The sequence below is a fragment of the Eulemur rufifrons genome, chromosome 30 (genome assembly GCF_041146395.1).
Source record: "Eulemur rufifrons isolate Redbay chromosome 30, OSU_ERuf_1, whole genome shotgun sequence".
NCBI classification, from domain to species: Eukaryota; Metazoa; Chordata; class Mammalia; order Primates; family Lemuridae; genus Eulemur; species Eulemur rufifrons.
The window spans coordinates 64,041,869-64,058,066 of NC_091012.1; the positions used below are offsets into that span (position 1 = coordinate 64,041,869).

Sequence of the window (16,198 nt, forward strand, 5' to 3'; positions counted from 1 at the left end):
CTTTGACTATGTCCCGATATGACAGGATGTGCATGCCTCTAATGCTTCACCGCTGGACCCTGCTGAGGGAAGTACTGTACTTCTGGTCTCAAAGGAAGGACTCAGCTTTCTTGGCAACCTGCCACGATTACTCCATCTTCTGTTTTCCACCATCAGCCTGCACTAAACCATTTCTTAAATGTAAGAGACTAGAAATATTTACTTCTCTCTGTGGGTAGGGTTCCTCCTTTTTCCTCTCCCCTGGACTTGAAGATACTGGGGTGGGATGGGAGGGAGGGCAGAATTAAAACTTGCTTGGGTTTTACCCAAACTGTGTGAGTCTGTGCCTATGTGTAAAGTCCCATGTATTTAGAGGAAAATTAATCAGTTTCTAATCTCACCACTGTAGCCAGAAAGCTTTTCTTTAATTGGATTAATATATCCCTCTTTGGCCAGAATTCCTAATGCCATGATAAGCAGAAGCCCTAACATATTCCAATCAGTGCATTACTACATACTTTAAAGCAATCAATAGTCCTCGAATGAGTCCTAATTCCAAGACATTAGACAAGTATATTTCAATAATGACATCAACCATGGATTTTTAAAAATTTTATTTTGAGAGGTGGAACAAGGATTTGTTGCAGATTTTCTGATTAAACAATTAGCAGTCTTGAAGATTGCTTCAATATTTTCTAGAATACAGATTGAATACAAATTGATTTAAGTAGGCACATTTCTTGAAACAAATTAAAGAGTACTTAAAAGATCCCATTAAATTCATGTGGCATTATTCCTAGTTTTATGGATACTGTCTCAACTAAATGAATCCTGGCAGAAAACACTTACGGATTAATTTATCTAGAAACTGATGGCACTGACAATATTAAAATGTATGCATTCTAATGGTATGTGCGCGCGTGTGTGCGAGAGTGCATGTGTGATTTTGCTTTGCTTGTTTTACCATCTTAATGATCATCCCTTCTTACTGTTTCCTCTGAGGATCTTACCTTACTTCAACTGACATAATCACTCAGCAATTTTCTTATCAGCCCTTTTCATCCATCATTTTCTGATTTTCAAATACTTACAACAATGCCTTTTTATTTTGGACAAGGGCTTTGGTGAAAAAACTAAATTACACCAAAATAAAGCGATACTCTGTCCCCACTGCTGCTCATGACCTGCCAGAACTTTCATGCTTCCAATCACAGGGATATGGAAACTGGCTAGTCAGAAGTCCCCCTCCACACTTCTGTGAGGGGCTGGGGCATCCAGGCACTGCTGCTTTACATAAAGTGTAGATATAATTTCTTTTGTCTATTACAAAGTGCACTGACTATGAAATTTCATTTGTGCCTTTACTTTCTTGCTTCAGCTGGCAAAAGATGTAAAAGATTCCAGATGGATTTATATCTAACTTGGAAATATTCGTTGCCTATGAACCACTTTAAATATTTTCAGTCCTTTCTATTTCGCTACCCAACATTTCAATCTCCCTTCTTGATATGTGCCCAGCTTCCTTTCTTTATTAAAACCTATCATTTAAAGCTCAGTTACACATTTACAATCTCTCTTGCATGGCTACTTTGGGATCTCTTTGTAAATTCAGTTCACTGTTGCCTATGTTTACTGGAATAACTGCCACAGAGCACAATGGGAGTTAACTTGCTAAAATAGATTACTGTCTTACTGCTTTAAAAATATGATTTTAAGATAAAACTTATTTTAAGCTTAACTTTGAGTAAATAGGAAGAAAAAAATGAATTCTTAAAAGACTTGATTCTACACACTACTTAAATGAGAAAATTTTCTGAAATTCAAACATAGCAAGCTCCATTTGCTCAGCGATGAGGTACTTGCACAAAGTTCCCCATGGCCTTTTGGTGTACAAATTTATAATAATGAAGACTACTTCTAAGGAAATAATTTTGACATAAAAGTTTTTCTTTTTAAACTACTGCATTTAAAAAGTCATTTGAGTTGTAAACACTCAAGGATAAGCCAGTTTTAGGATCACATTATTGTGTCACAGTAACAGAAATGCGAATCACATTTATTTCTTTAATTCGTGGATTCAGGTTCTCCTAAATTCTCATTATTGAGCTACTACACTCTTGATATAAGTTGTTAGGAAAATCCAAATCTTCATTTCTGGCACCAGGTGCCAAGAAATGATGTGTGCTATCATGAAATCACACATAGTCAGCTGCTTTTGTATTTTGGTTAACCAGGTAGTTTGAAAATGATTATCCCACTAGTACTGTCTTCAGATTTTAGAAGCAGGACTAGAGGAATTATATTGAGGTATACTTTGTGGTAGTTCCGTTGCTTCTCTATTGCCCCAGAACTAACCATGGTATTGAGGATGGATATGCAGAAATTATGCTTTTTACCAGGTAGCAGTTATCATAGGTGACCAAACATCACCTATCTTTGGCGTCTATAACTTATTTGGGTGATGGGCTAGAATGACTTTCACTACTTTAATTTTGCAGACATAGAGAAATGATACAAGCTGTATGTTTTGAAAATCTTTTCCTTTTTTTCACCTATAACATTAAGCCCCTACATCACTGAAATATTTTTAATTTCTGATTTTACAAAACTAGAAACATGAAAAACATAGGTATTGGCAAAGTTTTTTCATTTGTTTTATTGTTTTTGTTTAATAACTGAAGGGAAATTTTTATATAGTTTAATCTGGGATTGGGCAAATATTTAATGTTTTTTGATGGTCACACTGTTGGCTAGATAATAATTTTGATAAATCAACCAATCTTCTTATGGGGGTAGAATTTGACGCCTACTTTAAAGTATTAAAAAAAGAATTCATTCTACAGTACATGTGTATAGGAGTTCAGTCCTGTATTCAGGTTTGCAAGTGTATTATTTGGTGGTTTATAAAAACAGCTATCACACATCTTTGGGGAATCTGAGGAAAACCAAACATTTGAGGCTTTCTTCCTTTCTTCTCATTGGGAGAAAACCAGATTAACTTGGGGTGAAAAGAATACAACTGGTCTTTAACTGTGAGCTTAACTGTCACGAAGCAGTGAGGAAAATGGGTGGCATTTTCCTCTTTATCACTGTAGTTTTCTCTGGGCATGCAGGTTGTTCAACCTTAGTCTGGGTTATAACACAGTCCATAAGATTTTTGTTTCATGATCTAACCTTTGGTTCTTTACATGACTTTGGAAAAATCACATATGGTTTGTCAATGTTTTTCTTTTTCAGAAAAATCTTACCCAGGGCCAATTCTTTTGAAAGTTGCTTGTAATCTAATTCATAACAAGATTCTTTACTCCGTGTTGTAAAATCTGAATACAGATACTGTCCAAACTGTCCAAAGAGCAATGTTGGAATTCACAGTAACAAAAGTTACAAAGTTTGTGCAAAAGACATTGTACACCATTGCAGTACATAGAGCTTGCTATAGTTAATTTTATATATAAAGCTGCATTTCTCATTAAACTATTCTGTGCTACATTAAAAGTTAAGTTTCTGATTTAATTTTTCACTAAAAATAAAATTGAATGCTCATTTAATCTCAGAAATCTGAAGATGCAAATTGCATACTTGTGAAATTGGTAAATGTTGCAATAAATCATTGGAAGCTTTTAAACACCATCGTTGCTTTGGAGCTCTTCAAGTTTTCCAAGGGTCATGAAGTAAACCCGGCTGTGGCGATTGCGCAGGATAGAGGTAAAGAACAGCTTTAAAAAGAAAGAAAGACACTATCAGATATTTAAGACAGTGTAACCAGATATTGGACATAACTGTAATTTCAATTCATCTGCATATGCTAATTAAAATATTAAGCCATACTGGTTTTTTGGAAAAGATTTTCTTCAAATTAAAGAATACAAGTTTAAATTAGTTTGGAGTTTAAATTATACATTTAAAAATAACCTTTTACCGTATTCTACATAATGGTAATTTTTACAATTTAAATAAAATTAGGGGGTTTTTTGTAGGTGGCATTTATCTGCTGAAGTTCTTAGTTTTGGGTTAATGATTCTTTGCTTTTTAAAACAATAATCTACTTTTACTCAAGCTGGCTTTTCTTTAAATATAAGGAAACAAATTATTTAGATGTTGTTTGCCATTGCTGCTTGTGGTTAAGAAGCCACTGAAATTTTCTACTTGGTGCAATTTTCTTTTCTTTTTTCACTATTTTAAAAAATTTCTTTAAAAATTTTAAAAATTGATAGATAACATTGTAGGTATTTATGGTCTACAATATGATGTTTTGAAGTCTATACACATTGGGGAATGGTTAAATCTAGCTAACTGACAAATGCCATTACCTTACATAGTTTTCATTTTTGTGGTGAGAGCACTTAACATCCACTTGCGTGATTTTCCATTTTGGGGAAATAGACTGACATCAATAGGTTGATAAAATGAGAGGGACACAATGTGTAAATATAAGCTGTGCCATAAAGAAAATTAGAACAGAACATGGGCATAAATATTAATATCAAAGAGGCCTCATTGTTAGGACTGAAGCTTTTGACATCCACACCAGTTATACTTGGGAGGGTTGGACATAACAATAATGATGATGGTAAGATACAGTAGCTACCCTTGACTTAACACATTTTATGTGTCAGGCCATCTGTGAGATATTTATTCTAGACACATTATCACTCATTTTCATGAATGTTCCCAAAGCAGTTATTAATATTCCCATTTTGGAGATAGGTGAAGGAACTAAGGATCAGAAAGATCAGTCAAACTTCTCAGGTTCTCAAACTTAGGTGGCAGAGCCAGGACTGCACCCTAGGTCTATCTTACCTCAAACACAGGTTCTTGCTGTTGCATCTCTTTACATTGCAAATCAGCACCTTTCCTTGATGTACGTAGGGTGCTTTACTCTGACTATTCTAATATTAACTTGAATCCTCTGCAGTCTCTTCTAAACATGAATTTCTCCTAATCTTATTAGGATTATTTCTTCACACTATTTTTTATTTCTCATAGTATGTAGGAATAGTAATGACTTTATACAATGAAATTTTTCATCTAAACTGTTTGTATTGGTAAAATTGATCAAATCACACAAATAATTTCCAAATCTTGATTTTATTTTTCTTTTCTGCAAAATGAACATCATAATACCCATTCATAAAGATAAATTGAGATAGCTGTTAAAGTACCTAGCACAAGGCCTACATGTAATTAGGTACTCAGCACACTGAGTACTTTTTCCTTCTGTTATTGGATTACACTGAAAGCGATGAAAGGCAGATTGGCTCAAGCATTTGGTTTAAAAATATCATTTTAGCATGATATTTTAGCAAAAGAGACTATGGATCTAAGAAAATAAAGGATTTTGCAGTAAATGAAATAACGGCTAAGCTTTGCCTATGACATAACTGGAATTTTTACTTTTTTTTCCAAAATGGGTTTTTTTTAAATCAAACTTCATCACTTATCAAATCAATGTTTCTACTGCAAAATGTAAAATTCTTTTTATCAACAGTATGCCAACTTGAAATATATAACACAAATATATTTATGGCCAGAGGAAAAGGACATACATTTCTTTAGTTAATTTTCAATAGTTACTTTACTTTTGCTCTAACTGGAGGGTTTAAGCTATACCTTGTCACCTCGGGTACACAGAAATCTCAGCTTCTTAATTGACCTGCGCTTCAGCTCTCTTTCCAGAACCCTTGATTGCAATGAGCGCACTTCAATGGCCTTCTGGCCCCATCCTGTGGTTCGCTGTGTACACTCTAAAGCTACAATACAAATGAAAAAATCAGAAAAACAAAATCTTTCCAGCAGTCATAGAAAATTATAATCATAGTCAACATGTTATTATTTTTCATTATTAAGAGGCTCGTTATTACAGTTCAGGTTAACACATCCTTTTTTCCCCTTCTATAGTCAGTTATCTGGCCATTTTTCTGCTCAGGAGTGGTGCTTGAACCAGCTATTTAAAGGGTCCATGTGACCAACACTGAGTTATAGGATCTCAATTAATTCTTGTATTCATAATTCTCTAAGACCACAGAAAAAGCTAAGGATTAATTCTCCCCCGTTTATAGAAATTCAAATCTACTCAGAGCCATTCTTTATTTTATAGTCTAGGTGAGGCACAGTGTTCCTAATAAGGGTTTATATTTGTGCTCAAGTGACATACATAGAAACCTAACTCTTAAAAAATCAAAACTATGAAAAAATGACTTGCTCAAACAATGACTGTAGCAACCCTAATGCAATTTAATAAACTACCATGTTATAAGCAGAACCAAAGCTAATTTGATACTGTTAAGGATCAGGAAATTTTTGTTAAGACTTTAACATTTTTGGCCCTGTTTTATAATACCTAGTGGCAATATAACTTATGACAATAATTTCCTTAAACCTAATTATGTAAATAGCCAGACAGAGGGCTGGCACTGTAAGGTAATTTCTGACACAGGGAGCATCATTACCATTAAACATTTAACTTTCAAGTTGATATTCTTTATGTACATTAGGGGGAAACATTCCATAAATGAACAAATTCTGATAGTTAAAATAACATCAAGATTTTAACTTGAGCTGAAGTAGTCTAGAAAACAACAAAGACAATTTTATTCCCATATTAATATGATTAAAATCATAATTTAAATAATTATTTTGACTTTTTATTTTTTTATTATAAAGAGAATAAACTCTTGATATAAGATAGGTTTTTAAAATTTTTTCCTTATCTTAAAAGTTCTAGGATACCTTTGTTTAAACCAAAATTTGCCTGGCCTATATATGTATACATTAAGTGTGCATAAAAGGATTTATGAATGAATTATTAAACATTTATAACAGTGACTTTTCATAGGCATAGTGTGAGACGTTTTGAATCCCTCAACCAAAACTTACCAATCATTTATCTCCTGCTTCCTTTTATACTACAAATAAAAATATTTATGTGTATGAAACTGACATCAAAATTGTAATTAAATTACAATCATATTTTGACTCAGAAAAACAACTGTTCTAGAAGAAGACTTTATAGTCCAATTTCAGACTAGAATTAAAACCATCCCAGATATAAGGGAAATAAGGAGAATCAGTGGCCTGAGAGATGTGAATAAGTACAGACTTAGTCTACCTGGATTTGAATTTTTTCACCTATGTGACTGTTCATTAAAAATGGTATTTTTGTCAATAACCACACAGAGCAAAAATTTCTAAACTTAAACCAAAGGTAATTGCTGAGTCCAAGTATGGTTCATATGGCATCACATAATTTCCACCTTAGTCCTTAAAAACATAAATCTGCCACTTAACCTGGCTACTGAGTTAGCTTGCTTTCTGAGATGGGACCCAATGATTTCGAAATGGGAACACTTAGTAATAATAGCTGTAATTGTTAAATCTCTATATATTTGTTTGGAAATTCAGAGCAATGATCTTATTCTTGAACACTCAAGGAAATGTAAAATTTTAGATTGGAGAAATTTACCTCTGGGTTAGTTTTAAATAACAAAGCAGTTGTTTTTAGACAGAAAAATAGAGTAATTGATTTTCTTAATATCAGTGTTATACTGTAGTATTTAGTATATTCTCAAAATATCCTTAATGCACAAACTAAAATATCATGTTCTTATAGTGCTATAATTTAATTATAGATGTTTTTCAAATTCTAGCAACTTAAAATAGCTTTTTGTTTTAGTTCAGAAGTTGTCCTGCCTAAGGACAAGAGCTGTACCGGATGACTTTTTAAGATCCCTTTGACTCTTATGATTGTCTAATGGCATAAATATAGCAGTTTGTTCAGTTTCCCATTTGAACTGAATTTCCTTATTCCCATTTCTGATTAACATATTGATCACAAAAGTACCACCATAAAGGCTAGAATATGATTCATTATTTTTACTTTCTTTTGCCCCAGATCTGTCAATTATACTGTATGCATTTACCTTCTGTCACTTAAAATGGTTTTAAACCCTCTGTGAGTTCTTACCTGTTTGTAGAAATTGGAGCAGGTTTTCAGGACAATCCTTAACACTGACTATGTATGCAAAAAAGAAAGGATTCTGCAGATGCAGTGCAAAATGCCATCATCCCATATAAAAAATGTTCATTAAAAAGCAGTTCTTTCAAACTGGTCCTTAAAGCCACATGAGGAACACATTTAGTCATCTTATAGAGATTTCAGAGGCTTCTGGCTTCTCTCTTCATAGACCACCTTCCTCTCACTCTACACAGACAGACAGACAGACAGACACACACACACACACACACACACACACACACATACACACTGCTGCCTTTCTCCTTTGTTTGCTCCATTAAACTTCTCCTCCTTTCAGGAATAGCTATCCACCATCTAATCATTCTACTCTCTCTAATATTTTTACTTTTCAGATGCATTCTGTTCCCTATCTAGAATTACCCCTGTAGTCACCAAGCCTCAGAAAAATACATAAGAATCTCAAATTATTTGGATTTCCTAGCTCAGGAGTCCTGCATTGGTTAGGAAGAAAAAAATGTCCCATTCTGATGAAGATGAAAAGGAAGTTTTCTTTGTTGCCAACTGGGTGGTACCTAATAGGCATCCTAGTCAGTCATATCTATCTCTTCTCTAAATGATTTGATTCTTCACAGAAATCACTTACTAAACAGAACACTATTGACTACACAAAATAGAAATATTTTGCTCCTCTTTTACAACTATTTGGCAGTCCCCTAAGATAAACGTAAACCTCCAAAATCAATGTGGTGAAAAGAAGCATTTTCAACATCTGTGTAAAGTCTGCAAGCAAAGGGAGTTAAAACAAAATTACAGATTATTATGGAAAGGAATTAGCTCCTGTTTCAATTATATAATATTGCAAATAAACAACTCAGACAACCAAAATGAGTCTCTTTGTGGTCCTCTCATGAATTCATTAAACATACAACAAACACAGGAATCAATTTACTGGGGGAATAAATATGCAGGACCCCAAATTAACCCTATGTGTCTTGAGAAAATGTAATAAATACTTCAGGAAATCTTTTCTTAGGACACATTTTTTTACCCTTGAAAAGTTTCTCTGGGATCATATGAAGGACTAAGAAATTTTATACATACCTACAGAAGACGGTATGTCTCGCCACACTTCAAGGATCTTCTTGAAGAGTTGTTCATTTTCTTCCACTGAGAGAGCTTCAGCATTGAAAGTGAGCATCATGCCAATTCCCAAACAATCAGGCAAAATGATGATATTCTGTGGTATAATGATTTCCAGGGGCTGGAATTATGTTTCATAAAGATTTATATGTCCAACATTTTATCACTACTACTTTAATCAAAGCAGCTTGGCTGAGCAATAAAGACCAAAAGAGGTTCAAAGCAGAAGGAGGAAGAGAAACCTCTATTTCCAAATTAATAAGCACGCTATTCAACACTTGAAAAGAGCTGCTTCCCTTATGTCATCAAGTCATATCTGTTTAATGTTCTCCTTTATATTTAGGAAAAAGCCTTGTTTTTAAAAAAAGCAGAGATATATTTCCAACACAAAGGAATTTCTTGAAATTTCAAAAGTATTATGTATAGTAATAGAAGAAACATTACATGTTATAGACTTGAATTTAAGATTCATTTCAGCACATTAACAAATACTTTAGTAGTGAATGTGCAGACCAAGTAACAAATACACAATCCTTGGTTATCAGCCAATTCATTCAAATCAGAAACAGAAAATTAACCTAAAGATAGCTTGAGCTTAAAATCCTTACAAGGAGTAGCTTTATAATATTCTTCATAGCTTGAAATATAACAGTCATCTCCCCTTTGCAAAAAAAGGTAGGATTACTTATCCAATTAATATAATTTTAAAGTATATTTAATACACAAATTCAGAGATGTATTAGGTGACATAATATGAAATACTAAGAAATACCTAAGCATTTCTAAATTTCATGACACATAAAATAATGTGACAAAATGTGTTTAAACTACAGATATTGTCACATCAACAGTATTTCCCTGAGAAATGAAAAATTGTCTTCCTCTATTGTTTCTCCAAATTAGCAAGTTACAAAAAAAGGTCAGAAACTATACTTGCCAAACCCAGCGTACTCAGGCCAAGTGCTTGAGGCCATGTCTCAGCAACAACAATCCTTAAAACTAAAATAGGGATCCAGAGGCGAAAAGCAATTTTAATGCGTTCCCTGGGCACTTGCATGAGCAATTGAATCAGAAAAGAGATGAAGAAAGAGGATAAAAGAAATTGCAAGAAAGAAGGCTGTCTCAGTAAAATCTGTTTAGAATAAAACTGAATGGCTACGAATCCAGACAGCCTCCGAGGTAATTCTCTCGCTTCTCAGATGATTCCTGAAGTAACCAGATATTCTTTAGCACACATAGTTCTGTTGTAGCATTACAGCTTTTGTAATCTAGCACTCTTGGAAAAATATTATTTTTAGTACATTCTGTTTCAGAAGACACCCTCCCCTCCCTGATATAGCAGTCCTTTCTCTTTTAGTGGGTCAAGACACAAGAGCATTTAGCTAAAACTATTTTTGAATGTATACAGAAGGTATCTTAATTAGGTCAGAAAATGATTTTTAAAAACTCATCTCTCATTCTAGCTTCCAGTGTAATTAATGGATTGCTTCAAAAGGAAATAATTTTCCTTGCTTATTAGGTGGAATACAACGTTCAACCTTCTTGAATGGCTTTTCAAATAAGTATAAACTTGGACCAATGCTGCAATGCTCAATATTACACTAGATTCTAAATAAAGGCTGACACAGTAATGAAATAAAGATGCAGGAAGCTATGGAAGACAATCTAACTGAAGAGTAATAAAATATTTGTATCAATATTAACCTAACTTCATATCTAAGTGGCTTTGGCTGGGATTAGTTCAGTATTTTATACATTATCAACAGAGTGATTTCTATACAATCATGGGCAACAACTGGATGATCAGCTAATGATTGTTAACATGACCAAAAGACTTAAAAAGAATGTTTCCACTAACATCCTGATAATCAGTTTATGTAATTTGTTAGAGAAGTATGAGATAATTCTGAAAGCTGTTCAAAATATCACACAACTACAGTGATTTAAAAGTACCTAAAAGTTTTCTCCCGGACTTTTTCTATAATGTGAAACTGATAAATTTTGGTTGTATACAAATTGGGGATTTAAAAAGGATAAAACAGAGAACTGCTAGCTCAGGACTTCCTTTAAAATATAATTTTTAATAGGACAGACATCATTTCTACCATCAAATTTTAGACAGCGTGGAATTAAATTTTGTATGGTTGTGTGTGTATTGGGGGGACATGATATTTGAGCTCTTTATAGAAATGGTGTGTATAGTATTTTTCTCACTATCCATAGTTTAGATGCTATGCTATATTTTCACCATATATAATTTATTTAAGAGCTAAGAGTCGAGGTACATTTGCTTTTAAAATGGTGAATCCTTTTATCAGAAATTCAAACTATAATTGATACGATAAGAGAATGTTTTACTATAATTTTCTGTATGTCATAGTTACATTAATACAATAAAGAAAGAAGATACAAATAATGATGCTGCAGTACTTGTGTTGTACTTTTAAAAAAATCTGTTAATGCATTATGGGGTGCAGAAGAACTAAAGCAAGGACTACAAATTCAAATGCCTTGTAGGGCTAGTTATTATAAGTGCATAAAGATGGATGAATAGAGAATGTAGTGCACATATCCCACCTAAAAGGAGGCAGGCATGCATCAGTTCCAGTAGATAATGGCCTGATATTGTCAGGTTTTCTGGTTTATCAATAGAAGTCCAGATTTTAAATGTAAACTTTATTCATTAAAAAGAACACCCTACAATGCTCATGGATTGGTAGAATCAATATTGTTAAAATGTTCATACTACCTAAAGTTATCGATAGAATTAATGCAATCCCTATCAAAATACCACCATCATTCTTTACAGATTTAGAAAAAATAATTCAATGCTTCATATGGAACCAGAGAAGACCTCGTATAGCCAAAGCGTTCTTAAGCAAAAAGAACAAATTGGGAGGCATCAGTCTGCCAGACTTCAAGCTTTACTACAAGGCTATAGTAACCAAAACAGCATGGTACTGGCACAAGAAAGAGATATAGACCTTTGGAATAGGATTGAGATCCCAGATATAAAACCATCCTCATATTGTCATCTAATCTTCGACAAAGCATACAAAAATATACACTGGGGAAAAGAATCTCTATTCAATAAGTGGTGCTGGGAAAACTGGATATCCACATGCAGAAGATTGAAACTAGATCCTCACCTCTCACCTCTCACAAAAATCAACTCACAGTGGATAACAGACTTAAACCTACGGTGTGAAACCTTAAGAATTCTGGAAGAAAATGTTGGGAAGACTATTTTAAACATTGGCCTAGGCAAAGAATTTATGAAGAAGACCTCCAAAGCAATCACAGCAGCAACAAAAATAAACAAATGGGACCTGATCAAATTAAAAAGCTTCTGCACAGCCAAGGAAACTGTCATTAGAGTGAATAGACAACCTACAGAATGGGAGAAAATATTTGCTTTCTACACATCTGATAAAGGGCTGATAACAAGAATCTATATAGAACTTAAGAAAATCAACAAGAAAAAATCAAACAACCCCATCAATAAATGGGCAAAGGACATGAACAGAAACTTTTAAAAGAAGACAGACTAACACCAGCAAACATATAAAAAAAAAAGCTCAACATCTCTAATCATTAGGGAAATGCAAATCAAAACCACAATGAGATATCACCTAACTCCAGTGAGAATGGCCCTTATCAAAAAGTCCCAAAACAACAAATTCTGGCATGGATGTGGAGAGACAGGAACACTCTTACACTGCTGGTAGGACTGCAAATTAGTACAACTCCTGTGGAAAGTAATTTGGAGATACCTCAAAGAGCTAAAAATAGAAATACCATTTGATCCAGCAATCCTATTACTAGGCATCTATCCAAAGGAAAAAAAGACATTCTATAATAAAGACATCTGCACTCAAATGTTTATAATAGCACAATTCACAATTGCAAAGATGTGGAAACAACCCAAGTGCCCATCAATACATGAGTGGATTAATAAAATGTGGTATATGTATACCATGGAATACTACTCAACTACAAAAAACAATGGTGAACTAGCACCTCTTATATTATCCTGGATAGAGATTGAGCCTATCTTGTGAAGTGAGGAAGCACAAGGATGGAAAAACATGCACCCCATGTACTTGCCATCAAATTGGTACTAACTGACCAACACTAATTTGTTCACATGGTAGTAATACTCACTGAGTGCCAGTAGGGGTGGGGTGGGGGGGTAAATTCACAACTAATGGAAGTGGAATGCACTGTATGGGGGACGAACACACCTGTAGCCCTGGCTTGGGCAGGGTAAAGAGCAGTACATGTAACCAAAATGTTTGTACCCCCATAATATCCTGAATAAGAAAGAAAGAGAGAGAGAGAGAGAGAGAGAGAGAGAGAGAGGGAGGAGGGGGGAGGGAGGGAAGGAAAACAAAAAGAAAAGAAACACTGTGCCAGACAAAATCTATCTGCCAAATAGATTCAACTGTCTGGACTAAGAAATCATCAATGATATTTGTTTATGCAAGATCACTTTCTGGCACTCTATACTTACCTTTTAGGTCTCAGTTCCAGTATAGATATTGCTAACATATTTCTAAACCTCTCAGTTTCAACAGGTGGAAAATTTCAGATAGTGGCATACAATCATTTCTAGGGATCTGAAGGTATTATCTTACGTTATTCGGCAGTGTCACATCAGACATAACCTCAGATTCTGCATCAATGATGTGATATCCATCTGCTGAGCTGAAGAAAACCTTTAGTCTTTTCTCAGAACCAACTGACAGGTCAACTGTCACTGGCTTATGACCAAGTGTTGGAAATACCTGTGAATATAAAACCAAATGTGGCCAAAAGGCCAAAAATGACATTCTAACTAAGGCAAAAATTCCCCATTCTTTTGCTAGGTTTATAAGTTTACAAAACCCAGGTGGATTTTTTTTAAATGGCATATTGTATTTAGAGACCTATGTATTACAACTTTTCTTAGGTCTGTCACTACAACAAAGAAATAATTATATTCAGGTTCTAAATATTGAGTTTCCCTTCAAAGGTCAAATTGGCTATGATCATAAGAGCCCTGCACTGTTGCTGTCTTTAAGTTCCTTGCCTTGAGCTTCAGCAAATGAAGGAGCTCATCTGGTCTCTTAAACCGGTTCGCTGGATCAGCTGCCTGTATTTTTGCCAGTATTCGTATATAGGCTTCATAGGACATGTAGTCTCCTTCGGAGTCTGCTGACTGATCAATGCATACTTGGTAGGGAATGAAAAGGGCCAGATATGTTAACCTACCATAGACTAGGTGTACTCTAGGCTCCTATAGTTTCTAGTCCAAGGAAACAAAGGGCCAAACAGGATTCATTGCCAAGTTCCAGTCACGGTAGAGGACTGAGCATCACAGGATTCACCAAACTGCAGTCGTGAAGTGGGATTCAAGAACTGGAGTGAGGACTTGGACCATGAACTGTGTATCAGGCTAGACAGAGTGTTGGTACTTATCTCTTTGCTTTCCAGCTCCATACCAGGCAGCTCTGACCAATCAGCAGACACCCAAGAATAAACCCATATCCAAATACTGACAGCTGAGCCATGACCCAATTTAGGGAGATCAGATAAGGGATGTAATTTATGTCAGGGCAGACCCAGACTGTATACATTGTAGTCTGTGTTATTTATAAAAGAACATAGTTATTTTTCAAATAGACATGGAGAGGCAGTTGTAAGAATTAGCCCACCTTTACTGCATACATGTGATGTTTTTGCCTACAAAATATGCCATGTAAACAGATCCTGACTCAAGATACAAAAGTATCTCATGAATACCTTCCTGGCTTTCATCAGGATGTGTCCCTGTCGGTGCTTTGTAAAAACCTATTCATGGACCAACCAATTCAATATCACCTGAAACATTTGCTAAAAATATAGATTCCCAGGCCCCACTCCAGAGCTAATTCAGCCTGCGGTTGGGTCTGAGATCTAAACTGTTAACAAACGCTCCAGCTGATTCTGATGTATATCCCAGATTAGGAGCTACTGGACTTGAGAGAATGCTGCCAGTTTATTAATCAGCCCTCACTCATTACTATGGAGTAAATACAAAATAATCCAATTTAAGTGGAATTCTGAAGTATCATACATAAGTTACTCTAGATAAAAAAAAAAAACAGTTCCCATTTTATGAGCTGTGATTAAAACAAATCATCAGCAGCTTAATTGTTTGGGACACTAAATGGTTACCTTCAGTGGCTCATCCATAGAAGTTCAGTTAAACCACAATAAAGGTGGAAAGAGTACTCTGTGAGCCTAACCACCATGCCTTGAAATAGCTCTAGAAAGAAATGTGTTTAGAATTCCAGCTTGGAAGGAATATAGACCCATCCAGTTCCTTCCCACCCTCACCTATTGTAGCCATGGTAACTGGAGCAAAGGCTTTTTCTTCTCTTCTTCTTCTTCCAATGGGGTTACCTCTTCTATCTTTGCCACACCTTTCCTTACCTTCCCTCTGCTCTCCACCCCCCACTAAGAGAGAACAAGGACTTTCTGAGCTTCAGGGCATTGTGGGTGGAACCCAAAGCCTGGGTTTGGGCCCTAGAAGAGGAGGTCTTCATGTTGACTACAGGAATTGGAAGTGAGGAGCTGGTGGGGAGGTCCTGTAAGAGGAGGGGTCAGGGATTTCCCTCACATTCTCCCTTACTGTGGTGCCTGTGAATTGTCTAGAAAAGGGTTAAATGATAATTATTGACATGGTATATTCAAATTACATTAATTGTAGAAGAATGGTATATACCTCTGCATCTGTATTCCAAAATACTATTCTGTTTACAATTTCTTCTTAAAATAAAAACTGTATGGTACAAAGGAAAAGGAGATTACTCACTTTAATAGCAGTGCTTTCATCAAAGGACTTTGGTGCCCACGCATAAAGGTGAATTGATGATTTCAAAGCAATTGCAATATATGTTGTTTCTTCATGTTGGACTACAATGACAAAACACAAAGATGTAACAATGCCATGGAGTTAACAAGAACACTCAAGTATTTGTATTTGTCATCAAAAATGTTATAACCACAATGTAAGAGCACAGATAGCATATTTTTAGAAAAGCTACTTGGTTACAATCTGATGCCCCCTCAACAAAGGTG

The 16,198-nt window shown here is 34.9% G+C and overlaps 1 protein-coding gene across 1 annotated transcript in view; it reads right to left on the reverse strand.

The window, feature by feature from the left end:
* Nucleotides 1-3,599: 3,599 nt before the first annotated feature.
* NRK (Nik related kinase) overlaps nt 3,600-16,198 on the reverse strand; it is a 122,956-nt gene continuing 110,357 nt past the window's right edge. Inside the window, exons 24-29 of the mRNA XM_069463777.1 lie at nt 15,929-16,033; nt 14,166-14,308; nt 13,732-13,881; nt 9,056-9,215; nt 5,590-5,729; nt 3,600-3,695 (exon numbers count right to left, since the gene is read on the reverse strand). Coding sequence (XP_069319878.1) covers nt 3,600-3,695; nt 5,590-5,729; nt 9,056-9,215; nt 13,732-13,881; nt 14,166-14,308; nt 15,929-16,033 — 794 coding nt within the window. The remainder of the gene's footprint in view (nt 3,696-5,589; nt 5,730-9,055; nt 9,216-13,731; nt 13,882-14,165; nt 14,309-15,928; nt 16,034-16,198) is intronic.